Genomic DNA, 24,065 nt, shown 5'->3' with positions numbered 1-24,065 from the left:
GTTGCACCAGTATACACTCCCACCAGCAGTGGTGCAGTGTTCCTCTTTCCCCATAACCCCGCCAGCATTTGTTATTGATTTCATGATAGCAGCCATTCTTTCTGGGTGGAGGTGGAATCTCAGCATTGTTTTCATTTGCATCTCTCGAATGACCAGTGATGTTGAACATTTTTTCATGTATTTATTTGCTATTTCTACTCCTTTGTCTGAGAAATGTCTGTTTATTTCAGATGCCCATTTTCAGATTGGGTCTTTAAATTTGGGATGTCTGATCTTTTTAAGCTCTTTATAGATTCGAGATAGTAGACCTTTGTCAGAGGAAAAGCAGGTGAAGATTTTTTTTCCCACATTGTGGGTTGTCTCTTCACACTCCTGGTGGTTTCTCTTGCTGTGCAGAAGCTTTTTAATGAGAAGAGATTCTACTTGTTGATTGTGCTAGTTCACAGCAACTGAGGTTTTGTTCATAAAATCTTTTCCTACACCAATGTCTTCAAGAGTTCTACCTAACCTCTGTTCCAGGTGGTTCAGTGTTTCTATTTTGATATTTAGATCTTTAATCCATTTCAATTTTAGTTTAGTGCATGGTGAGAGATATAGGTCTAGTTTTAATCTTTGGCAAGTTCAAACCCAATTTTTCCAGCACCGTTTATTAAAGAGGCTATCTTTCCTCCAGTGAGGGTGTTTGGCTCCTTTGTCAAAGATGAGATGGCTGAGTGTGTCTGGAGTTGTTTCAGCATCTTCTAATCTGTTCCACTGGTCCTCAGGTCTGTTTCTTTGCCAGTACCATGCTGTTTTTATCACAGTAGCTTTGTAGTATACTTTCAAGTTGGGGGTTATAATATCCCCTGCCATGTCTCTGTTACCTAGAATTGCTTTTGCCATTCTGGGTCTCTTCTTGTTCCAAATGAGTTTTTGGATTGTTTTCTCAAGGTCCATGTAGTATGCTGCTGGGATCTCCATTGGAATTGCATTGAATCTATATAGCAATATGGGAAGTATGGCCATTTTCACTATGTTGATCCTTCCTACCCAGAAGCAGGGGATGTCTGTCCATTTTCTGATATCATCTTCAATCTCTCTTTTCAGAGTGCTATAGTTTTCAGAGATAAAGTCTTTGATTTCTTTCATTGGTTGATTACTAGGTATTTCAGTTTTTTGGATGCTATTGTGAAGGAAATTGTTTGCTCTATTTCTCTCTCAGTGAGTCTGTTGTTCCTGTAGAGGAAAGCTATTGTTTTTTGTGTGTTGACCTTGTATCCAGCTACTTGACTGAATTTGGTTATTAAGTCTAGAAGACTTTTGGTGGAGTTCTTGGGGTCTTCTATATACAGTATCATGTCATCTGCAAATAATAACAATTTGACTTCTTCATTTCCTATCTTTATTCCTTTTATTTCTTTCTCTTGTCTAATTGCCATGGCTAATGTTTCCAGAACTATATTGAACAAGAGTGGTGATAGTGGACATCCTTGTCTTGTCCCTGATTTCAGTGTGAAGGATTTCTGTTTTTGAGCATTTGATATGATACTGGCTGTTGGTTTTTCATAGATGGCTTTTATCAGTTTGAGGTAGAGACCGTCTATTCCAATTTTTTTAGGGTTTTTATCATAAATGCATGTTGGATTTTGTCAAATGCTTCTTCTGCATCTATGGAGATAATCATATGATTTTTGTCCTTGGCTCTATTGATATAGTGTATTACATTGATTGATTTGCATATGTGGAACCATCCCTGCATCCCTGGGATGAATCCCACTTGATCAGGGTGTGTGATCTTCTAGATGATATTCTGCATTCCATTTGCCAGTATCTTATTAAGGACTTTTGCATCTATGTTCCTTAGTGAGATTGGCCTATAGTTCTCTTTTTCAGTTGGGTCTTTCTCTGCTTTGGGGATCAAGGTGATGCTTGCTTCCAGGAATGAATTCGGAAGTATTGCTTCCCTTTCAATTTCATTGAAGAGTTTAAGAGTCATCGCAGTAGTTCCTCTCTAAATGTCTTGTAGAATTCAGCAGTGAAGCCATCAGGACCTGGGCTTTTCTTAGTTGATAAGTTTTTAATTACATTTTCAAATTCATTGGTTGATACTGGGTTGTTTAGAATTTTTAGGTCTTCTTCATTCAACTTTGGTAATTCATATGTATCTAGGAATCTGTCCATTTCTTCTGTGTTGTCCATCTTATTGGTGTATAGGTTCTGGAAGTAGGTATTGATGATCCTCTGGATTTCTGCTGGGTCTGTTTTAATTTCATCCTTTTCCTTTCTAATTGAATATGTTGGGCCTTTCCTTTCCTTTTTCTAATAAGGTTGGCTAAGGGTTTGTCAATTTTGTTTATTCTTTCAAAGAACCAACTCTTGGCTTCATTGATTTTTTGTATCATTCTCTTAGTCTCCATTGCATTAATTTCTCCTCTGATCTTTATAATTTCCTTCCTTTGGGTTTGTCCTGCTCTTCTTTTTCTAGAAGCTTGAGGTTTAGCATCAGGTTGTTTAATTGGGCTCGTTCTGTTTTCCTAATATGCATATTCACTGCTATGAATTTCCCTCATAAGACTGCTTTCCCTATGTCCTATAGATTCTGATATGTTGTATTGTCATTGTCATTTAATTATAGGAACTTTCTGATTTCTTCCTTAATTTCCTCTGTGACCCATTGGTTATTCAGAAGTGTGTTGTTCAATTTCCATGTGTTTATGAAATTTTTCCGGTTTCTTTTGCTATAGACCTCCAATTTCATCGCACTATGGTCTGATAATATACAGGGGATAATTTCATTTCCTTTGCACTTACTTAAACATGTTCTATGAGCGAGTATGTGATCTATTTTGGAGAATGACCCATGTGCAGCTGAGAAGAATGTGTATTCTGATTTTGTGGGGTGGAAGACTCTGTGAACATCTGTTAAGCTCATTTGTTCAAGAGTTCGATTGAGTTCTAGTATTTCATTACTTATTTTTAGTCTAGTTGATCTATCTATTTGTGACAGTGGGGTGTTGAGGTCCCCCACTACAATTGTATTAGTGCATATATGACTTTTCATGTCCATTAGTATTTTTTTTATATAGTTGGGCGCACTAGTGTTTGGTGCATATTTATGATTGTCATCTCTCCCTGTTGGATTGTTCCCTTCACAAGGATGTAGTGTCCTTCTTTGTCTTTCTTAATTAGTGTTGGTTTGAAATCTACTTGATCTGCAAAGACGATAGGTACTCCTGCTTTTTTTCAGGTTCCCGTCTCATGGAGTATTGTTTTCCACCCCTTAACTTTGTCTATGAGTTTCATTTTGAATTAAGTATGTTTCTTGTATGCAGCATATTGTTGAATCTTGCTTCTTTACCCATTATTCCAGTCTATTTCTTTTGACTGGTAAATTGAGACCATTAACATTGATGGTTATAACTGAAACATATTGACTTATCATTGTCATGACTTTTTCTTTTTGTTGGGTTCTCCCCCTTTACATTTAATTTCTTGTTGGGCCTGATGGGTTCATTCTGTTTTGCTTCCTGGGGTTGTGATCCTCATTGTCTGTTCCTAGGATATTGTGTAAAATTTTTTGTAGTGCTGGTTTGGTATTCATGAAGTTCCTAAGGTGCTCTTTGTCATGAAAATATCTTATTTCTCCATCAATTTTGAAAGATAGTTTTGCAGGGTACATCAATCTGGGTTGGAGGCTGTTTTCCTTTAGGGCTTTGAATATGTCACTCCAAGCTCTTCTTGCCTTGATGGTTTCTGTTGAGAAGTCTGCTGTGATTCTGATGGGATTTCCTTTGTATGTGATTTGTTTCTTTTCTCTAACTGCTTCCAGAACTTTGTTCTTCTGTTGTGTTTCTGGAATCTTAACAATTATATGCCTATGTGTAGATTTTTTTGATCAAGGCTATTTGGAGTCCTATATGCCTCCTTTATCTGTATGTCAAGTTGTTTTCCCCTGCTTGGGAAGTCTTCTGCCATTACTTCTGTGAACATTTTTTTAATGTCATCTGGACTCTCTCCTGTTTGTTCTTTGACTCCAATCAATCTTATGTTATTCTTCTTTGCATTGCCTAGCAGCTGCTGGATTGATTTCTCATGGTCCCTTACAATTTTGAAGCAATTTTTCTTTTCCTGGTCACTAATTGCAATCTTATTTTCTGTATCTGAAATTCTGTCCCCACATTTGCTCATTCTGCTGTGTAGACTTCCGATGGAGTTTTTGATCTCTTGGAAATCTATTTGCATCTGTTTTATGGATTCCATTTTTTTCCTATGTTGGGATTCCATCATGTTCCTCAGGTCCTCTGTAGATTTATTAATCTGGTCTTGCACTATGAGCACAATCCCTGCTGTTATCTGAGAAATTATTTCTGATTTCATTTTTTCCAGATCCTCTTTTGTTGCCAGTTCAGGGGGTCCAGGTGGTTGTGTGTCAGAGTGTTCCATCTCATTTCCCTTTGGGGTTGCTGTAGGTGATCTGGAAGTCTGGTTTTGAGACTTATTTGTGTCTTCTCATTTCGACCTGGCGGGGAGGTGCTGTTGGTGCCCGTGCAGCTCACCTCCTCTGAGCTGGGAGCCATGGGACAGCAGCTCAGAAGCCCCTTCCTCTGGGCTAGGAGCGGCGGGACAGATGGCAGCCCTATACCCCTTCCTCTGGCCTGGGAGTGGTGGGATGGAAGGGGCCCCGGAAGCCCCTATCTCTGGGCCGGGAGTGGTGGGACAGTAGCTCAGAAGCCCCTACCTCTGGGCTGGGAGTGGTGGGATGGACAGCAGCCTGGAAGCCCCTTCCTCTAAGCTGGGATCGGTGGGACAGTGGCTCAGAAGCCCCTTCCTCTGGGCCGGGAGCAGCAGAATGGTAAAAGCACTTTACAGATGTGATTAAGTTAAGAATCTTGAGGTGAGGAAATTTCTTGGATTATTTAGTTGGGAACAGTGTGCTCACAAGTGTTTTATCAAGTGAAAGGAGGAGGCAGAAGAATTAGAATGATGCAGCTCTCCTGGCCATTTCTGGCTTGGAAGATAGGAGCAAGGCACAAGCCAAGGAATGCAGGTGGCCTCTAAAAGCTGAAAAAGGCAAGGGAATGGATTCTGTCCTAGGACCTCCAGAAGGAATGAAGACATCCAGAACTATAAGATAATGAGTCAGTGTTGTTTTTTTAAGCCATTAAATTTTTGGTCATTTGTTATAGCATCAATAGGAACCTAGTAGGACATACATTTGCAGTTTCTAAAACATAGGCAATTAAAAAAATTTAAGCAGCAGTACACATCATTTTTGTTGTTATTTTTGTTTGTTTTGGTCTCATTGCCAGCTCTATCAGGCTCTCTAGGGGGCAGATTTTTGTCTCTAAGTACCCAGCTCTGTGAAACATTCAGTTCAAAAATTATATTCAGTGAATGTACTGAAAAGTATTGAGTCAACACAATCCTTAGTGGTGCTTCTCAGAATGTGGGCTGTGGGCCACTTGCCAGTTTATTTGCCAGTTGGTGGATGTTTGAATTGTTTCCAATTTGGGGTAATATTAATAAAGTTGTTTATAATTTGCATTCAGGTTTTTTGTGTAGACATGTTTTCATATCTTTTGGATAAATACGTGGTAGCGGGAATTTTAGATTAAATGGTATTAAAAAACCAAAACAACCTGTTAAATGGTTTTCCAAAGTGGTTGTACCGCTTTGCCTACCAACAGTTAGGAGAATTCCAGTTTGAATACTGTGAAAAAAAACAGAATGAGAACAGAGATATCTTTTCCACTCTCAAGGCCTTTTCTTATTATTAAATCTAAGACCAGCAGAAATTCTAAAACAATTTTTTTACATCTGATTGGGAGAATGTGACTCAGCAATTTACATATGGTTCATATATAACTGAGCTGCAATTCTTTGATACCCAAAATGGCCATAATATCCTCATGCTACCTAAAATGTGTCTCGTCTCTCCTAAAAACTGCTGTAATCTTCCAGAGATGGCCGAGGAATTGTCTATTAACATTATTAAACATGGGAGTAGGAGGGAGAGAGATGTACAGAGGTCCATGTAGATCTGAATTTATGCATTCACAGTCAGTGCTAAATTATACCTTTTTATAAACTGAAAGAATACAGAGTGAATGGGGTTGCCTGCTTAGGGGCATCAATTTGTTATATGGTTGTGGGGTATGAAGTAATATTATTAGAGCCAGAAGGATTATAAGTAAGGGTTGCAAATCACAATTGAGTGGTGAGTTAGCCCCATAGTTGATTGCCTTATCTTTATTTAGTTCTATATGCAAATCCTTTCTGGGCCACTTTTAGGTATTCTTTCCTTAAAGAAACACAATTCACTGGGTGTGGTTCCAAAATACATTGAATCCCTTTATTTGGGAGGAACTGTGCTAGGTCCTGATGATACACAAATGAACTAGCTGCCATCTTTGCTCTTAAAAACACTGGCTTTCCTTTGCATCTCTTAGAATTCCTATCTGGTACTTAAAGATTTTGCCCAGAAAGGGAGGCAGGAGCAGTGGGAGCAGAGGACTATGACTGGCTGGTGTCCAGGGCAGTGAAGCTGGGAGATATAGGAGAATGTATATATGAAATCAGGTGATCGGGCTTTGAATCCGAGGTGAGATGTTGTAGTTTGGTTAAATAACTTGAACTTTCTAAAGTGATTTCTTCTAAGATAGAAACATTATCAGGAAGAAGAACATGCTAATTTAGAGGACAATTTGCTGTGTGAACTGGAAGCTAAGGACAGCAGAATTGCAGTCTTTTTGTTAGGCCAAAGTAAATCTAGATGAGAAGAGAATCTACATGATAAAGATCAAGAATATTTGTTTTTACCTGAAGCCAAAGGGAAGGTTACTTGTTTATACTTTGCTGTTGTTTGTTTGGGCAAGATGGTGGGAGAGAGAAGCTGAGCCTCCTAGCAGGCTGAGAAGTTGCTCTTTCCCGTGGCTGAGAAGAAAGGGGAGGAAGCTCGGATGGCTGATTGTGTTTCCTGTTGCTCACTGTAATCTTCCTCCAGTAAAGAGCTGTTCTTCACAACACCCAGATTTTAATGGGCCCTCTGTGGGCAGGAAGGAGAGAGAGCTGGGTCCATAATAGGAATGAAGTAGAATAAGGAGTGGAGATGTTAAGAACAAACAGAGAATTAGGTTGTAATCAGGATAGAGGACCAAAGGGCCAAAACGGATTATTAGGAAAGTGTAAGCACCCTCCTTAGGATCCTTGAAATTACTAAGGAGGGTCCGGGCCTCCATAATTAATGTCATAAGCACTTGCCCAAAACACTTTGTAGATATGAATGTATTTTAATGTCAATGAAAAATAGTACAATTTAGGACTCTTCAGTTGTCAGTGATACCATCTACTTACCAGGGCTGGGAGGTTCAAATGAGAATAGAGGTGAAAGTGCTTCATAAACTAAGGAACTATCCTCAAGGCAAACATCTTTCCATGAAGTTTTTTTTTTTTTTAAAGAATTCAGATTTGAATTCACTGATCACAAATATGAGAATAATTATCTGGAAGCCTGTATGATTAGGCTTCTTTATGAATTATTCAGTTCAAATTGATAGTTAAAACAGAATTTGGTTGAGATAAAATTTTTTAAAATGACTGGATCTGACCCAAACATGTCGTGTTAAGACATACAGATTTAGGATCTCACAGTAACAACATCAGACTGACTTAGTAGGAACAGAAAGTAGCTTTGGGTCCTGAAATGTGTAGTTAGCTGAGATTGTAGATAGGTGAGAATAAGGAACTTACGTTGCAAAGGAATGGAGATAGTATTAATCAAGTACTTACCCTAAACAATTGCATACATCATCTTTCTTTATTCTCCTTACTGTCCAAAGAAGTGGAAGAACCTTTTTCCTTTGAAGGGGGGAGGGATTGAAAATTGAAATGATTACATCACTTGCTCACAGTTATATCATGTAAGTGGTTGAGCTAGTATTGACTCCTGTCAATTTCAAGGTGCATGTTCTTTTCATTCCATCGTGGTACCATGTGCACCCTGACATGCTTAGCATGTATGTGTCATATCTCCTTATCCCAGTTTCACGCCAAATCTTAGTTGTCTTTCTTCCAGAGAGTTTTTACAGAAAGCTCCTGACAAGACTTTTTTTTGGTACTGGGTATCGAACTCAGAACCTTGTGCTTGCGAGGCAGGCGAAGGAACCACTGAGCTAAATTCCCGGCCCTGACAAGACTTTTAAGAGATGCTGTAGCTGACAAGTATTGGGGGTGAGGGGACTTAATAGCATAAGCACAGGAGCAAACAGCTTAAATTCCTGGATTGTCTGAAGTTTCATTTTCATGGGACCAACCTGTGTGTGTGTGTGTGTGTGTGTGTGTGTGTGTAAGTACAAAAATGCTGGTAAACTCTTTCCATTTGTGGTTCTTTCATACAGTATGCACTTCTTATGTTGTGGGGCTCTGTTGTTGTTCAGAATTCACCTTAGGGGTTTTCTTAAACTCTTCATTCTTATTCTATAGTGGTTTTTAGCTTTCTTTTTTCTTTCCAGGCTGGGTGGATGATGTAGTTTCACTTCTAGGTGTTAAGGATTCTCTTTCACACTGGTTTGTCATGACCTTAAAGTATTTTAAGTTCTACCCTTGGTTCTTTTTTTTTTTCAAGTCATACTCCAGTAAACTAGAGATTTGTTTTTACCCAATGAGTTTACAATACCAGCAACTGGAGAGTTGCTAGGCTTTGTCTGAGTCAATCAAATGTCAAAACCTGCAAGTGGTCTGTTTCTTTTATTCTTCAAGTTGGTAGATTTTTGGGTCCCAACTTGAAGGTTAGTTTCATTTCTGAATTGGCCTTTAAGTTGCAAGAATTGCTAAATGTGACATACAGTACTAAAGGCAGAAAAATGTTATGGTCATATTTGTCTTAATTGTAATCGCCATCATAGCTCTCTCTCCCATCAGATAATTGATCAAGCTAATAGTCATTGTGAGCTACAGCCACCCACAAAAACCACATACATGGCATTTTACTCAAAACTTTACTTTAACCACCACTTTGTGATGCAAAACTAGTGGAATTTTGGGTACTTTCTGTAAAATTGAAATCTTCATAGGGGTTTTCCAACATTCTAGATGATTGGCAACAAATTATCAGTATAGTGCAAAAGAGTGAAGTGGAGTTTGTCAATTGACATTGACTACAGTGGGAGGACAAATACCAGTATACCCGCATGGTCTCACTCGGAGGAAGCTACCTTTGTTGGCTTGAGAATGATTCTTTGTGAAAAATGCAGCTAAAGAAAAGGTATTTATGTGAGATTTATAGTTGCAGAAGAGAGATATTAGTTCACTTATCTTTGCCACAGAGTTTTCAATCTTGACAAAGTATTCATAGTCGATACTTTGATTTATAGATTCTCTTTTGAGAGATTTGAATAGAAATGTGAATCAATTTGTGTTGTTCCACAAGTAGGAATAAGGGAGAACTGTTCTGGGAAAATGAGCTCTTTCTATATTTGACTAAGTTAGGAGATCTTTGTTTATTTTGGAGCTAAATCCTTGAGCAAGTCACTTTACTGCTTTAGAGTCTTATCTTTAAAATGTTTCATTCCTCCTGTATGGTTTGGTAGATAGAGCATATTGTCTCAAGAGTCTTCAACCGGAGTCCAGTGTTATTATATCCTTATGTAAAGGTGACTCTTATTGCTGCATTAAAATTTCTAACAAGCACAGCCCCCCACCCCCACCCAGTACTGGGGGTTGAACCCAGGGCCTTATACATGCTAGGCAAGTGCTTTACCACTGAGCTACATCCTTAGTCTTTTAAAGGAAAAATAAAAAATAAAAATTTTGAGACAGGGTTTCCGTAAGTCGCCCAGGCTGGTCTTGAACTTGGAATTCTCCTGTCTCTGTCTCCTGAGTCACTGTGATCCCAAGTGTATGCCACTGCACTCAGCTACACATGATTTTTTAAATCTGTAAAAATACTATTTTAGGAGCTGGAGATGTAGCTCAATGGCGCCGAATTTGACTCCTGGTACCAGAAAAAAGTGTTAAAAATACTATTTTAGCAAAAACCAACTCTCCTTTTCTAAGCATGTAGTTAAGCTCCTACTATTTTTGAAGGGATAATTTTTCCTCAGAAGTCAGACTTATGGTCTCGCAATTAGCTTTAAAATAACTATAGGAAACTGTCAGACGGCTGTTTCTTCATTAATGCTTTGTTTATAATAGGAGGATTCAGAAATCTAGAATTAAGTTTTTAACAGGTTAATACCTTAGTTTTCTGTAAAGATCTTGGTAATTTTGCACAGCTCGTCAGTAAAGCTCTTTTTGGCTTGCTGATTAGCTTCCAAAAATTATGTTTGCTTTATTATTTATGATAGGAACCATTCATTTAAATAGAGTAGAAGAGCAGGCTTTACAGAAGCAAGGTCAAGCAAACCATTTTCACAAAGTAAAGCCAGATTTTTTTAAAAAACAGTGGAATGAAAAACAAAGAATGAGGAATATGAACCTGGAAGCAAACCAAGTAAATTAGAATTTTAATGAAATGTTATTATTTTGTGTGTGCACGTTGGGGGAGGTAGAGATATAGTTTGTTTGTTTTTTTGGTACCGGGGATCGAACTCAGGACCTTGCGCTTGCAAGGCAGGCGCAGCACCACTGAGCTAAATGCCTGGCCTTATAGTTTTAAGAAAAGTTGTACATGATGGAATAAGATCATAGCAGACAAAGAGTGGGAGCTTCATGTATAGGGGCAAAGTGAAGTTTGTAAGTACATAATTTTAGGGACAAGTAGAAAAGGGTAAGATACCATAAATGGTAGAGAAGTGTCATCAAATTTCCCAGACACTCTGCTTTAACAAATTGTTCAGTTAAGGAAATCTGCCAAATTTGAAATTTGAATTTGGTGTTATGGCAAACTTAAAAATTAAATAAATGGAGACAAATAGCTTTCTTGTGCATTAGTGCTGTACCACCACTCTTGATACTCAGCCTGATAACACTACTTCATGGGTGACTTGGATCTCTATCCTTGAAACAGAGGTATGGGAAAGGTCGTACCTGGAGAAACCAGGCAAAATCACAGCTGTGCATCAAAGGCCACAGAGGTTTTACCTTCAGATTCTGTGTTTCAGTTGCAGTAGCTTTAGTGTTGTCACCCGAACTCCAAGAGTAGGACCTGCCACATATGGGGTGGAGTAGCATTCCAATTTCAATTATTTCCTGCTGAATTTGGCAAACTGAATAAAGATTTATATCTTAAGTGACAGGATTCAAATGAAACATGACAAACCTGTACAAGCTGCCATCTAAACATGTCAATGCAGAACTTTCCAATGAACTAGATGGGGCCTGGGAGACAAACCACACACACGGCCATATTGTGTTGGGCAGTGTGAGAGATCAAAGAGAAAGTTCAGGGGAAAAGCAAGTCGTCACTGGCCAAAGTGAATGTTGTGGGGTTTTGCCTAGACACCATTTTGGTTTTAGATAAAAGCATGTGTCTATCTTAGGTTTGCCTTATGATGGAAAAATTTTGTGGAGATATGCTACACTGACTGGAAAATTACTAACTTGTTTCTTTTAAGTCATCAAATTTATAAAGTACTAGAAGCATTGGTTATGAAACTGGTCACTTAACTGGAATTTAATCCTGACTCAGTTTCCAACATTAAGTGGGAATTACTCTTATTTACCAAAGCATAGAGAAAACTGTTGTCAAAAAGAACAGCCAGGCTGAGCACTGCTTTGAGGAGAGAACAAGTTTTTCTACAGTCGGACAGAAGAGTCAGCTTTGTTAAAACATTTCAGACTGGGCCGGGGATTTAGCTCAGTGGTTCCACTGCCTGCCTCAAAAGTGCAAGATTCCAAGTTCGATCCCCGGTACCCCCCCAAAAAAATTGCAGACTATCTGCTGAAGGACCGTGACCACGGTGGTGATACTTCTCATGAAAAAACTTCAAGTTTTAGTGATACTTCTACTTGGCAGACACCAAATTAAGATCCCCAGGGGAAAAGCTTTGGAGACAGCAGACTGCGCAGAAAGCTCCTGACTTTGTTGTGGCATGCCACAGCACCCACAACAGCCTTATTGGCAGTCACTAAACTAAACTAGATGAATGAATATTGTATTAAAAGCACCCAGATATTTGTTCAAGTGGTTGTTCTAGAAGTTATTATAGTAGTTTTTTTTTTTTACTAACCAGGTCAGCATTTCTGAACTAATCTGGTAACTAAACCACTTGAAGTTTAAATTGGTCCTAAAGAAAGTATATAATTAGAATAGCTCTTGGCTGGGCATGATGGTGCATACCTGTAATCTCAGCACTCTGTACGCTGAGGCAGGAGGATCCATGCAAGTTCAAGGCCAGCCTGAACTACATAGCAAAACCTTATCTCAAAAAACAAACAAAAAGGAATACCTCTTAAGTCACAAATAAATGCCAAATGAAAGCCACCACTCAATCATTGTATATTATTCTGCATCATTTATTAAATATTTTTATATATGCATTTACAAACGACCCATTTCAGAATTCTTTCAATACATTTTAAACGTTTCTGCAGAGTGGTTCTCTAGTAAAATGAGACCCATGTACAAAACTAGGCAACAGGTATAAAAGTTTCCTTTCATGCTTTTCATCCATCCAGAAAAGAAATCAAGCGACAAATAAAAGCAAAACGTGGCTCTTTCAGAAGAATAACATGTCAGTGTTCAACTGTGACTTCTAAGGGGATAATTCATATTTCATCTTTTATGTGGCTGTATATAGTTTTAATACTTCTTAGCTACTGTAAGTATGTTGGTTCAGATAAAGGAAAAAAACTACTGTTTGGACTAGATAATCTAGAAACCATCAGTTATTCCTTTTTTATAACATGACATCAAAATTCAACCGGAAGATGACATTGATTGGCCAGCAATATGCATTTATCCCAAATACTGCATAAAAAGTTCCCTTTAAAAAAATTCATTAACTTCTTCACAACCTAAAGTGTGAGCCTTTAACGTGGCTATCTTATTTAAAGAAATAGTTTAAATGATCAATTTAGAAGCTTAAAAGTATTCTTGAAACTAACATTGCTTTTCCTAAAATGAGTGCTGATTTAACAGTTCATAGACCTGGAGCACTGTCACTATGAGACAGAGGCACTAATGCTACTAGCAACAAGAAACAGCATCACTGCAGATAATTATATGGTACAAAATGCCCAGGGGCCTGAAACTCACTATTAATATAATTTTGGCAGCAGCATCATTTGATATTTATTTATTACATAGTATTAACATACCAGCTTCAAAGATGTGCACTCCCTGTGGGACACTAGGGAGTTACAAATTTATTGTGATTGCATAATTTGTATTGCACAGTTTTATAAAAAACATAAATACTGGTTATTCTAGTTTTAAATACAAAATACGTGTCATATAGTTTTAAATCTATAATCTGGTTCAAGTGCAAATCAGGTACTTTCTGTAGTCCTTCCAAAAAAGGCATTTTTAATATTTTTGGCACAAATGAAATGTCATCATGCCAACAAATCTAATTACAATACATATATCCAAACTTTTAGAGTAGCAATCATATACATACAGTATAAAACTGAGTATTTACAAATGTACTAAGCATAAATGTAACCTTAATGGGTGAATCAGAACTAATTAGCCATACCCACACCAATAATAATTAGAAAAGGTAAATACAATTCCTCTATTCATTTGCTTATGCTGGTTGCTGTGGGTTGACATTCATGTGAGGAGGATGTCCTAGAAGACCAATTCTTTGTTTCTGCTTCCTTTGTTCTGTCATCTGGAAAGTTAAAAAGTTTCATCATTAGACCCAGACACTTCCTGTACGTCAAATCATATACTGAACCATAGCTTTACCTCTGTGGTTACGGTTTGTACTGAAACCCACTTTCTACAAATAGTGTACCGTCACCATATCAAACACACAGAACTTCAAAAAGGGAATCTTCCTAGCAGAATGGGGAATTCTGTGACCTAGTCATGCAGTGTAACATTCAAGAGTATTGCTTGCTACTTCTTTCATAAAGAAACAAACAAAAAACCAGGAAAAGCACAAGATTCTTGATTGTTTCCCAAAGCCATTTCCAAATGATTTAAAGATTCATTGAGAAATGGTGGTTCTGTATGACTGCAACAAGACACCAATACTATCCAGAAAAGCTGTGGGCTTAGAATCTGAGGTTTGAGAGAGACTGTGTCTACACTCTTAAGTGGGTCTTGGGTTCTTCTTGCCAAGGACTCTTGAGTGGCTGATTAGAGAGAGAAAAGTGACCTACTCCATCTAGGAAGATGACAGTTGTTCACACATCTCCCTGAGCTCCACAATAACTGAAAATTATAAATACTGTCTCGGCCATCAGTGTCTTATCTTCCTTGCCACCAATAGACATTGAGTTTGGCTTAACACCAGGAGAGGTTTCCTAAGATAGGTTACAATTAACAAGTACTTTTTAACCACCCAAAGCAAGAGGTTAGTTCTGTTTATTTGGCTTCTGAACTAAATATGTTCTCAAGCTGCTGAGTTTCTACTTTCTTCTGGGTAGTTTAGGGAATATTGTGCTTAATTTTTTGCATTCCGATTTTTCTTAACCCAGTTAGTCCCAGCTCTAGATTTTAGGCTGGCATTTAAGGCAATTAAAATAAAAGGCAAAAGGAAATAGGTATTAGATGCAATTGTATGAAGTAGCTTAAGGTCCTACCTCTAGATTTTTGGTTTACTAAAATCAGAGAGGAATTAGGATGGAATAGTAAAAACAATGTAGGCTTTGGAATCAGCTAGGCCTATTTCCGTATGGTTTGTGATTTAACTTCTGAAAATCTGTCTCTTCATCCATGCAATCAGGATAATTCTGCCTCATAGGTGGAGAACTGAGAGGATATATACAAATGTCCTAGAACAGTACCACATAAAGGATGAGTTTCACTTGACTTTTTGGTACAAACACCGAGAGACCATAAAGCAAGAATAACCTAGTTTCAATTTTAAAGTAGTTTTTTTTTTTTCAAAGCATAGCACAGTTATCCTTTCAAGTCAAGATTCTATTTTTAGGCTCCTGTGGAAATGCTTTCTCTATTATAATGTAGATGATACAATTTACAAGGATCAACTATTTCCAAAAGGAAGCTTTTAATAAAGGTTTTCATAAGGAACTGAGTGAGGATATTTCAGCTAGCCTCTAATGTTTTCTTGGGTGAGTAACAAATCTTTGAAGGAAGTGTTACCCACCATACTGTATTCACAGGCTCTGTGAGGAAGGAAACCTCATATGGCACATGAAATCAATTCACTACATTAAAATACCAGTCATTCATTCACCTTACTCCTGACAGTTGAGGAATTTAGCTCAGATTTTTTTCTCCCAACTATTCCCTAGATAAATAATCTTGAAAGGGCATTGGGGGTGAGGATGTAGCTCAGTGGCATAGCACCTGCCTGACAAGCGTGAGGTCCTGAGTTCAATCCCCAGTACCAAAAAAAAGAAAGGGCATCCACCGAAACATAGCTAAACTGTGATAATATCAAGCATTCAAAAAGGATTTATAAGTTTTGGAGTGCTCATGCCCTATTGCACTTCACTAAAGTTTCCATTTAGAGCTGCTGAGATGTTTTGACTTAGAGTTCACCATTAAAATTTCTCCAACTTTGTTTTCAACCTATCGTCATCCCTCTTTGTTTAATCAGTTCTCTTTGGTTTCAGTTAGTCAGTTATTCTCTTCAGCCTCCAAAACTGTTCTCTAGCAAGTGAGTCTTCAGTTGATGGCATGTCTTCCTTTTCTCTTCTGTAGCCATTGCCTACCACCTCACTCATGGTTGTATTCTAACTTTCTCTAAGCTAGTGCTCATATTACCCTCTCTTCCTCATTTACCTTAACCATTTACCAGTCCAAGCATTTAAATACAGGGTGACCAAAAATTGCCTATTTTTTCATTAATTTTTATAACAGGAAATATAAAAACAATTTTATCCAATTTATTCAATATAAGAATTGACTGGTTGAAATGACACCTGCCTGAGCGATGCTCAGGACAGTCAGTATGTAAACAAATGTGCTGCCCGAGTGACCCTGGGGGTAAATTGTTAAGTGGTTAAAGCAGCCCCTGATATAGGTTAGTGGCCAGTTCTTTGATTTCTTGATAACTTCACCTACTTATCTATACAATTTTGTTTCCCTAGAAGAGTGGTTCTGAAACTTTAGCATGTGCCATAATCACCTAGGTTTGTTGAAACACAGATCAGAGGGCCACAGAGTCTGATGCAGCAGTCTGGTATGGAGTCCAAGAAGTTTTATTTCTAACAATGTCCCTGGTGATAAATATGGTGCTGGCCTGGGGACCATACTTAGAAAATCACTACTCTAAAACAGCTTTTGACAGTAATCTCCAAAATAGGGCATGATCATTTTGGATATACCTTCATTTATAAAACCAGCATTCGGGCACATGTGCCCTTTTCCCAAATGAAAAAAAGGTCTTGGAGAAGATTTTCTGCTGTTCAGAACACAGTGGGCATATACTTTGGCTTGTCTGATCCTGGCTTGGTAAAATTTGCAAGTCTTTTAGACAGGAACACCATCATTTAAGTCAATGTCATTATCTTTTTTTTCTTTTCTTCAGTATTGAGCATTGAACCCAGGCTGTCACGCTTGGCAGGCAAGTACTCTATCACTGAGCTACATCCCCATTCCTTTTTCTTTTATTTTGAGAAAAGGTCTTGCTAACTTGCCCAGGCTGGCCTCAAACTTGCAATCCTCCTCCTTCTCTCTAGAAGCTGGTATTACAGGCATGACCTACCATGCCCAGCTTTTTCATTGCCATTTAAGTGACTGATAAAGGAACTGGGCAACTGCTAGAGTATTTGGTCCTTTTTACAGTGGTTACCATCCAATAACAATTATGAAGAGATTAAAACAAAACAAAAACACAAAATCCCTAAGAACTAAATCTTTCTTTTTTTTGGTACTGGGGATCGAACTCGGGACCTTGCGCTTGCAAGGCAGGCGCCAGAACCACTGGGCTAAATCCCCAGCCCAGGAATAAATCTTTCAAGGAAACAAGGCCAACACTGCTGGCCACTTAGACTGCCCCAGCCTATTTGTGCATATTCTTAGATTCTGTCTTTATTAGCTAAATTTGGTCTATCTACCTACATATTTATATATATACTTCTTATTATAGAACATCACTTTTATTTGCATCAAAACAATATAAAAAGTACCAAGTCTATCAGTATAATCTCATCTAGGATTCTCTCTGGACATCTGAAACAAATTTGACATTTCTTTCTTTCCTTTCCTTTTTTTTTTGGAGACAGGATTTCATCATGTAGCTCAGGCTGGTCTTGAACTCACTATGTAACCTGGGCTGGTTTCCAACTTGCAGCAGTCCTCCTGCCTCAGCCTCCCGAGTGCTGGGATTACAAGCGAGCACCATCAAGCACACCAAAAACTGACTTGATAAACATATCCACCAGATTCGGGTTCACATCTAAAGTAACTATAATTCAAAATCCTAACATTTAAACATGTATTTTGAGTAGTGTGAAATGTCTCAATTGTAGTACACTTAAAATCCTCAGACTGCTCATTTAGCTGTGGGAAGTAATTCTGTTCTTTTTATCTTTTAATACAGAAACTAGCTTGAACTTCTCTACTCCTTCTTTTTGACTCCAGTCTAAACAAGAAGCAAAGAATACTGTAGCTTTACAAGTCAGATGCAGCCGAACATCTAGAGTTCTTGCACGGAAAACACTAGGCAGAGCACAAGTGAGCAGACTAATCACTCAGAGGCCGTGCTGGTAGATTAAAAGCTGGCACAGGAAAGAAGGCTCACTGATAGCACACAAGCGCCACACTCTGCTTTATAGCAAATCTTAATCAAGACTATTGTCTTTGAAAAGCAGCTTTCAAGTCACAGTAAGGTCCTGGTTACTGAGATTCTAAACAGCCAGGAAACCAATAATCAGAATTACTCTTTACAGTCTTATAAAGTCAGTTATGCTTAGAAATGATAAGCCTAAAATACTGAGAGGTAAAACTGAAGCATTTCCTGAATCCAATTATATTGATTTTATGAAACATTATAGATAATCTGGTTCAGATTTAGTTACTCTCCATTTCGCCTGGCGAACTCTTTCTCAAGTTCTGAAACACAGCTCCAGTATTAGCACTTCTTGGAAGCCTGTGGTAAGATTCTCATCTTTTCCCTAACTAAGCTCAGACTGAAGACATTGCGCCTGTCTTCATTCCCAGAGCAATGTATTCAAACCTCTACTGTATTATACACCTCCTATGTTCTAGTACAATTCATCTGTGTGTGCTCATCTCATAATCTAGTCTGTTAGTTCCAGAAGGCAGAGGCTAGGTCCTCTTCCTCTTTGTATCCCTTATACCTACTGCTGCATCAGGCAAGTATATGTTGGTTGTGAGAAGGAAGTGTATTCATCAGAACATTTTGCCATTCCTTGAGCATGCCATGCATTGTCATGCCTTTGCCCATGCTGATTCCTTTCCTGGGAAGCCCCCTCCTGCATTTCTCTGCCAGCTCAGAAGCCATTTGCTTAAGATTGTGAAAACTAAGCTCTTTCCTCACTCTGAACCTCATACTTGACCAGCTTCCTACTCCTATGTACTTCATGGAACTTTAATCATGCCTAGGTCATAGAACTCTTCATACAATAATATGCTGTTAATCTCCTTCTCTGTGGAAGATGTTGCCTTGGTCTTCTTTAGTGGTCAAGCACAATGTAAACAACAAACACATTTTGCAAGGTCTAGTCAACGTTCCATTCTCTAACGTTGGGCAGTTATTCCAATCTTTTGTTATTGTTTCCTTCCCTAAGCAGTTAATGAGACAACCCTCTTGCATGAAAAATGCCAAATGCTGTAACATGCTAATATGATCTGGATTTTCAAGCACTTCTTATTTTCCTAGCAACAACAGAGAAGGGTCCTATAGGAAGCCAGTCACATTTTCAAGAAAGTTAACCCTTAGCTCAATATTTGCTCTTTTGCATTATGAAGAAAACATGCAAAAAAATTTTAAGTTCTTACATTAGTTCTCCTCCTTGGAATAAGGATGTAAGAGAATCACATTTAGTATTGAGAATCTCTTGGGAGGGGAAATTTGAAGATGAGATGCACCATTAATACTTCGAATAGCAATTCTAACCAACCGCTCTTGGCAATAATAGAAAAAGCAACACCACTAACTATCTTTTTACTAATATCCTCACAGGAAATCCCACCCCCAGTCGGTAGTTTAAAAAAAAACAACAGCCAAAGAAGTAAATATTAAAACCAAACTCATCCACATTTAACAACCATTATGTTCTATTATGCTGGCTTTTGGATCAGAACTAAAAAAAAAAAAAAAAAAAAAATTAGGTGATAAAGCAATTTTTTGTTTTCCAGTATTTTTACTAGTGAATAGTATTCTTTAATAGCTGTTTTTTTTAAAAAAAAAAATAACAGTCTCTCATTCATTAATCATTTGCGGGGCTCTTTTATTAATTAAAAAAATTTTCCCTTTAAGGGCAGGAATGCTCACAATTACCATTTGAGCCAGCAGCTCTCTAACATAGCTGCATGACTTTTTGGTGCAGAACAGTTTTTAAAATCTTATATTCTTGTAACACCAAACAATAAAATTCAAATCTATTCAAAAAGTTGATTCTCAAATAAAAGTTTGTTAGAAATTACAAAATCAAAAGAAAATATTGACTAGTTAGTTCCTTTTGAATGAACCACCCCCCATCTCCCAAGCAGTTATAGTGAATTTTTCCTGTAATTCTGGGCACCTTAAAACTTAAGCAGATGAGGAGCCGGGGATTTAGCTCAGTGGTGCCGCCGCCTGCCTTGCAAGAGCAAGGTCCTGAGTTTGAGCCCCAGTATCAAAAAAAACTTAAGCAGATCAATTCTAGTAAAAGCTCTTGAGAATGTACTATTGGTTTTTCATGCTTCTTTGTAACCGATAATATTTTCCAAGAAAAAAAAAGGTTCCATTTCAAATTCATTGACAAGGGAAGGGCTTTCTAAAGAATGGTTCCAACTGCCAACTTTAAAACAAAAAAAAATAGGGCCGGGGATTTAGCTCAGTGGTTTCGCCACCTGCTGTGCAAGCGCAAGGACCAAGTTCAATCCCCAGTATCAAAAAAAAAGGCTGGAATTGAGGAGTTGAATCTATACTGGTTCTGATGTCACTTAATAAACCTTAGTCTACATCTAATAGAATTTTAAGCCAAAATTTTAGTTTAATAGGGGCAATTCTACCCTGAATTTTAAAAAACCAAGTCTCTACTATGGTCAATTTTGTAAAATGGCAATGAATGTATCCTTTATACTATTTAAGTGTATGATGTAACTTCTGAAATGTTAGGGCTCTTGAAAAAAGAGAAGAATTCAAACAGTCAACCATGAAAGGCAAATAGTACAGTGACAGAACAAATCAGAACAAAAACACACATCATACAAAAACAAACCCACACTTGGGGGATGAGACTCCTGCCATGACACTGTCATATAAGGTTGAATAAATTTCCTAGGTGGCTTCTGTGTTCCTTGGATCCTCACCAAGAAAATGAAGGAACTGGGTGAGATGACACTGACAGTCTTGAGTACCCCTCCTACACCTGTGACTCTTCTCAATTTCTGCAGCTCAACTCACTGCTTGGGCAAAGTTCACTGGTTTGCAAAGTGAGCACTAAAGCAGCCTCAGCATCCCCCTCAGGAAAATTCAAAACAGACTCTCAGCACTGAAAGGACAGGGAGAGCCCCGAGGAAAGGGCTTGCTTGGTTTTTACCAAAACCAAATACTCAAAAGTATAGTAGTTTTGTTTCAGACATATTTTAAGAAACTGTCTAGTAAAGTGAAAACACCCGATTGCTCATTTTAATTGAAATATGTCCCTAAACAGCTTCCAAGTGTGATCAAGAGAAATGGTCATCAGTGAGCAAGGATGAATTTTGGTTTCAATAGCACTTAACAGCTGGAATGCTTCAACTGGTGTGGCTCTGGTACCTTAGGCATGAAGCAAAGATCACTGGTTTCTTTCAAAACTGGCACCAGACTTTTTATGAAGATCTGAGCAGCTCCTTTAGATCAAACCATTTTTAATCAGTCTTTGTATGATTTGGGGGGGGGCACTTAAATTTAGTTAAATCAGATGTTTAAAAATTTTTAAGCCACAACTATGTCAAATGGGAAAAGATAATGAAAGCTTGACAGGGACTTTAAGAAGTTCGCTTAGCTCCTGGGGAAATGGTAAGGCAGAAGGAACTGCAGAAAATGATGTACTCAAGAGTCAGTTTAGTTCTGTAAAACATTTGTCAGCTGTTATACAGCAAAAGTTAATAAGCAAAGTAATCTAGTTAGATCATCATTAGTTTTACTTATTTAGGTTATTATTCACTTAAGGTTGCAACCAAGCTCAGGGTTGTAGACAGCCTTTATCAATAAAGTCTTTTCTCATTAGTGTTTTTTATTTGTATCTCAATACATGTGAACAAAAAGAACTTGAGGCCAAATCATATCTTAGGGCACAGTTTGAAATAATTTGGCTGGAAAAAATGTAAACAAGATTCTAAACAGGATTATTAAAAATCCTCTGTAAATTATCTCTGAGAACACTGTGGATGTGGGCTTCACTATTTAGCGTGTCTGTAAGGGTAATATATCATCTGTGCCTGTACCTTGCACAGCACCTGAAGGGCAGCCTGCCTGATAGCTACTGCTGTGCAAAATTTATAATTCTGTCTACGGAACTGATTAAAAAGCTTTAAGAAGGTCATATCAAATGCTGAATTGTACCCCATCTGTACATAGTTATCCCAGTAAGCTACAGGAATGCAGGCTCATAGCCTGCTCACCATCCTGGGCTCAAATTCTTGACAGAACTGCATCCTATCAGTAAGTAATCACTTGCTGACAGTGGTTAAGGGCATCAAAAGGGGGGAAAAAGAATATGTAGGGTGTGGTATAAATTAGACTCATCTCTCCACTTTCTAAAAGGGACAAAGCATTTATCATATGGACAGGAGCTGTATTTTTGTAGGCTATCAATCTCTGAGGCCAGGGATTATGTATCTATTGCTCAGTGTTTTATTCCCAACACCTGACAGGCCTCTAGTCTGGCAGTAACTGTATTTCGCAAATAAATAAAGCAAAAAAGGATTTTCCATGACTATGCTTTACCCCAGCATGCTGAACTTAAATATCATGGGCAAAAATCTGACAAATCTGAGGGTTAGAAAGCAAAACAAGTATCTTTTGATCAGATTTCTTTTTTTTTTTTTTTTTTTTTTGGTACCGGGGATCGAACTCCAGTCCTTGCACTTGTGCAGCAGGCAGCGAAACCACTGAGCTAAATCCTCGGCCTATAAAACATGTATCTTTTTATCTTTGGGCAGCCAATCAGGTAAAAAGGGTATAGCTTTATGTACTGTGTTTTTGTCCAGCAATTCATTGAAGCAGTCTGCATTTCCTCATTTTTTGTCTTCCTTTTCATATTAAAACCATATCCTCAGCAGGACAGAAAACAGGGCCACAGCCATTTTCTATAAAAGGGCAGTGAAGCGGGTGAGGGGAAACCAGTGGAGTCCTTTTGTCACACTGTTGCCTGGTCCCCTTCTGTCCAGGTGAAGTGCTTCAACACTGTACCACAAGCACTACAGATCTTTCCCTTGTCAGATATGGGGTGTACAGTAGTGGCATGCATCTCTTCTTTACCTGATCTTTTAATTCAGATAGCTGGCCAGAAAGATTAGTGACAAGCTTCATGGTGGACTCCAGCTTCTCCTGGAGGTTCCTCAGCTCATTCTGTTCTCCTTCAGAATCGCTGCTGACCAAGGACATGGCTCTCATCCTGGGAAACCAATCAAGGTTTCTTTCCTAGAATTCATATTTTAAAAAAAAGTAGGAATTACTTCTAAGGGTAGAAAAAAGAAAGGCCATCTTACCATGCCATCTTTTCTATGTGCCACCTCTCATTAGGTTATCTCTTGTCTATGATGGAACTAATCTGTGTATTTTTTTTAGACTTTTTAATATATATTTTAAAAAGTATTCAATAATGATCTTTTTTAATTGAACAGAATTGAACTCTTAATTCTTAGAAGAGGAAGTCACTGTAAATTAAATATAGGGGGAAAGTAGGTTTTCAAATTGGGAGTCCTAACCTGCAACTCTGAGTACTACAATTGTAGCTCTGAATTGTACAAATTACAGGTCTGAAAAGTTTTGTTTAAATTGTGGTAAAATACACATAACCAAATTTAGCAATTTTAAAGTGTACTGTTCAGTGGCATTAAGTACATTCACATCACTGTGCAACTATCACCAGAATGTTTTTATCTTCCCTAAAATCCTATCCCTATTAAATACCCCTGGCGACTACCATCCTATTTTCTATCTCTGTGATTTTAACTTCTCTACATACTTTATTATACTGGGAAAACTGTTTGTAAGCTCTCTGGAAGTGAAATGGATTTTAAGAGCCCATATGTTCTGGCACTTTAATGGATACATGTGTATGCTTGAGTTTGCAGGGTGGGGTAAGGGAACTTTTAAGGGGATGAAAATGGGGAAAGGACTCCTCAGTTTCCCAGTATGTGAGCTTATGGAAACCACCCTTCAACTCTCATTTCTTATATCTTCCAGCCCCAAAGGGCTGAGGGGTGCTGTCCATTGATATAAGGAAGGCCCATTCAATTGCCTCCACCCCTGTCTCTATCCTTGCTTATGTCACACCTTATACCTGTGAACATTCTTACTACTAGTTAACAGAATGGGCTGCTCCTCTTCTCACTTCCTTTGCCTACGTGTGTTTTTCTCCTACAGAACATGCGTCACACATAAGTTCTTTTTTGGGGGGCACCAGGAATCAAACTCAGATCCTCGTGCATGCCAGGCAGAACTGTGCTGCTGAGTTACATTCCCGGCCCTCACACCTAAGTTCTGAAGAGAGAGAGGCAGGAATGAACAGTGAGGTTTAAACATCATGAATCTGGGAAAGAAAACTAATTCCACGTCTGTCTGCAGTCATTTTCACCTGTACCATTTTGATCTGGTCAGGATAAATTTAATACACTTTCCAAA

At 38.2% G+C, this 24,065-nt stretch overlaps 2 protein-coding genes across 6 annotated transcripts in view; one reads left to right on the top strand and one right to left on the bottom strand.

Annotated features, from left to right (window-relative positions):
• Nucleotides 1–24,065, top strand: part of LOC106010150 (uncharacterized) — a 270,531-nt gene that overhangs the window by 204,633 nt on the left and 41,833 nt on the right. The window lies entirely within an intron of this gene.
• The window catches only part of Itpr1 (inositol 1,4,5-trisphosphate receptor type 1), a 336,388-nt gene continuing 325,028 nt past the window's right edge, over nt 12,706–24,065 (bottom strand). Inside the window, exons 61-62 of the mRNA XM_087181363.1 lie at nt 22,698–22,859; nt 12,706–13,754 (exon numbers count right to left, since the gene is read on the bottom strand). Of these exons, the coding sequence (XP_087037489.1) occupies nt 13,668–13,754; nt 22,698–22,859 (249 nt within the window). The 3' untranslated portion in view covers nt 12,706–13,667. The remainder of the gene's footprint in view (nt 13,755–22,697; nt 22,860–24,065) is intronic.

Source organism: Heterocephalus glaber, unplaced genomic scaffold (assembly GCF_053883595.1).
Source record: "Heterocephalus glaber isolate CG9 unplaced genomic scaffold, H.glaber_assembly_v1.0 deba00001472, whole genome shotgun sequence".
NCBI lineage: Eukaryota > Metazoa > Chordata > Mammalia > Rodentia > Bathyergidae > Heterocephalus > Heterocephalus glaber.
Note: the sequence above shows the minus strand (reverse complement) of the source record. Positions and strands in the feature narration are given on the sequence as shown.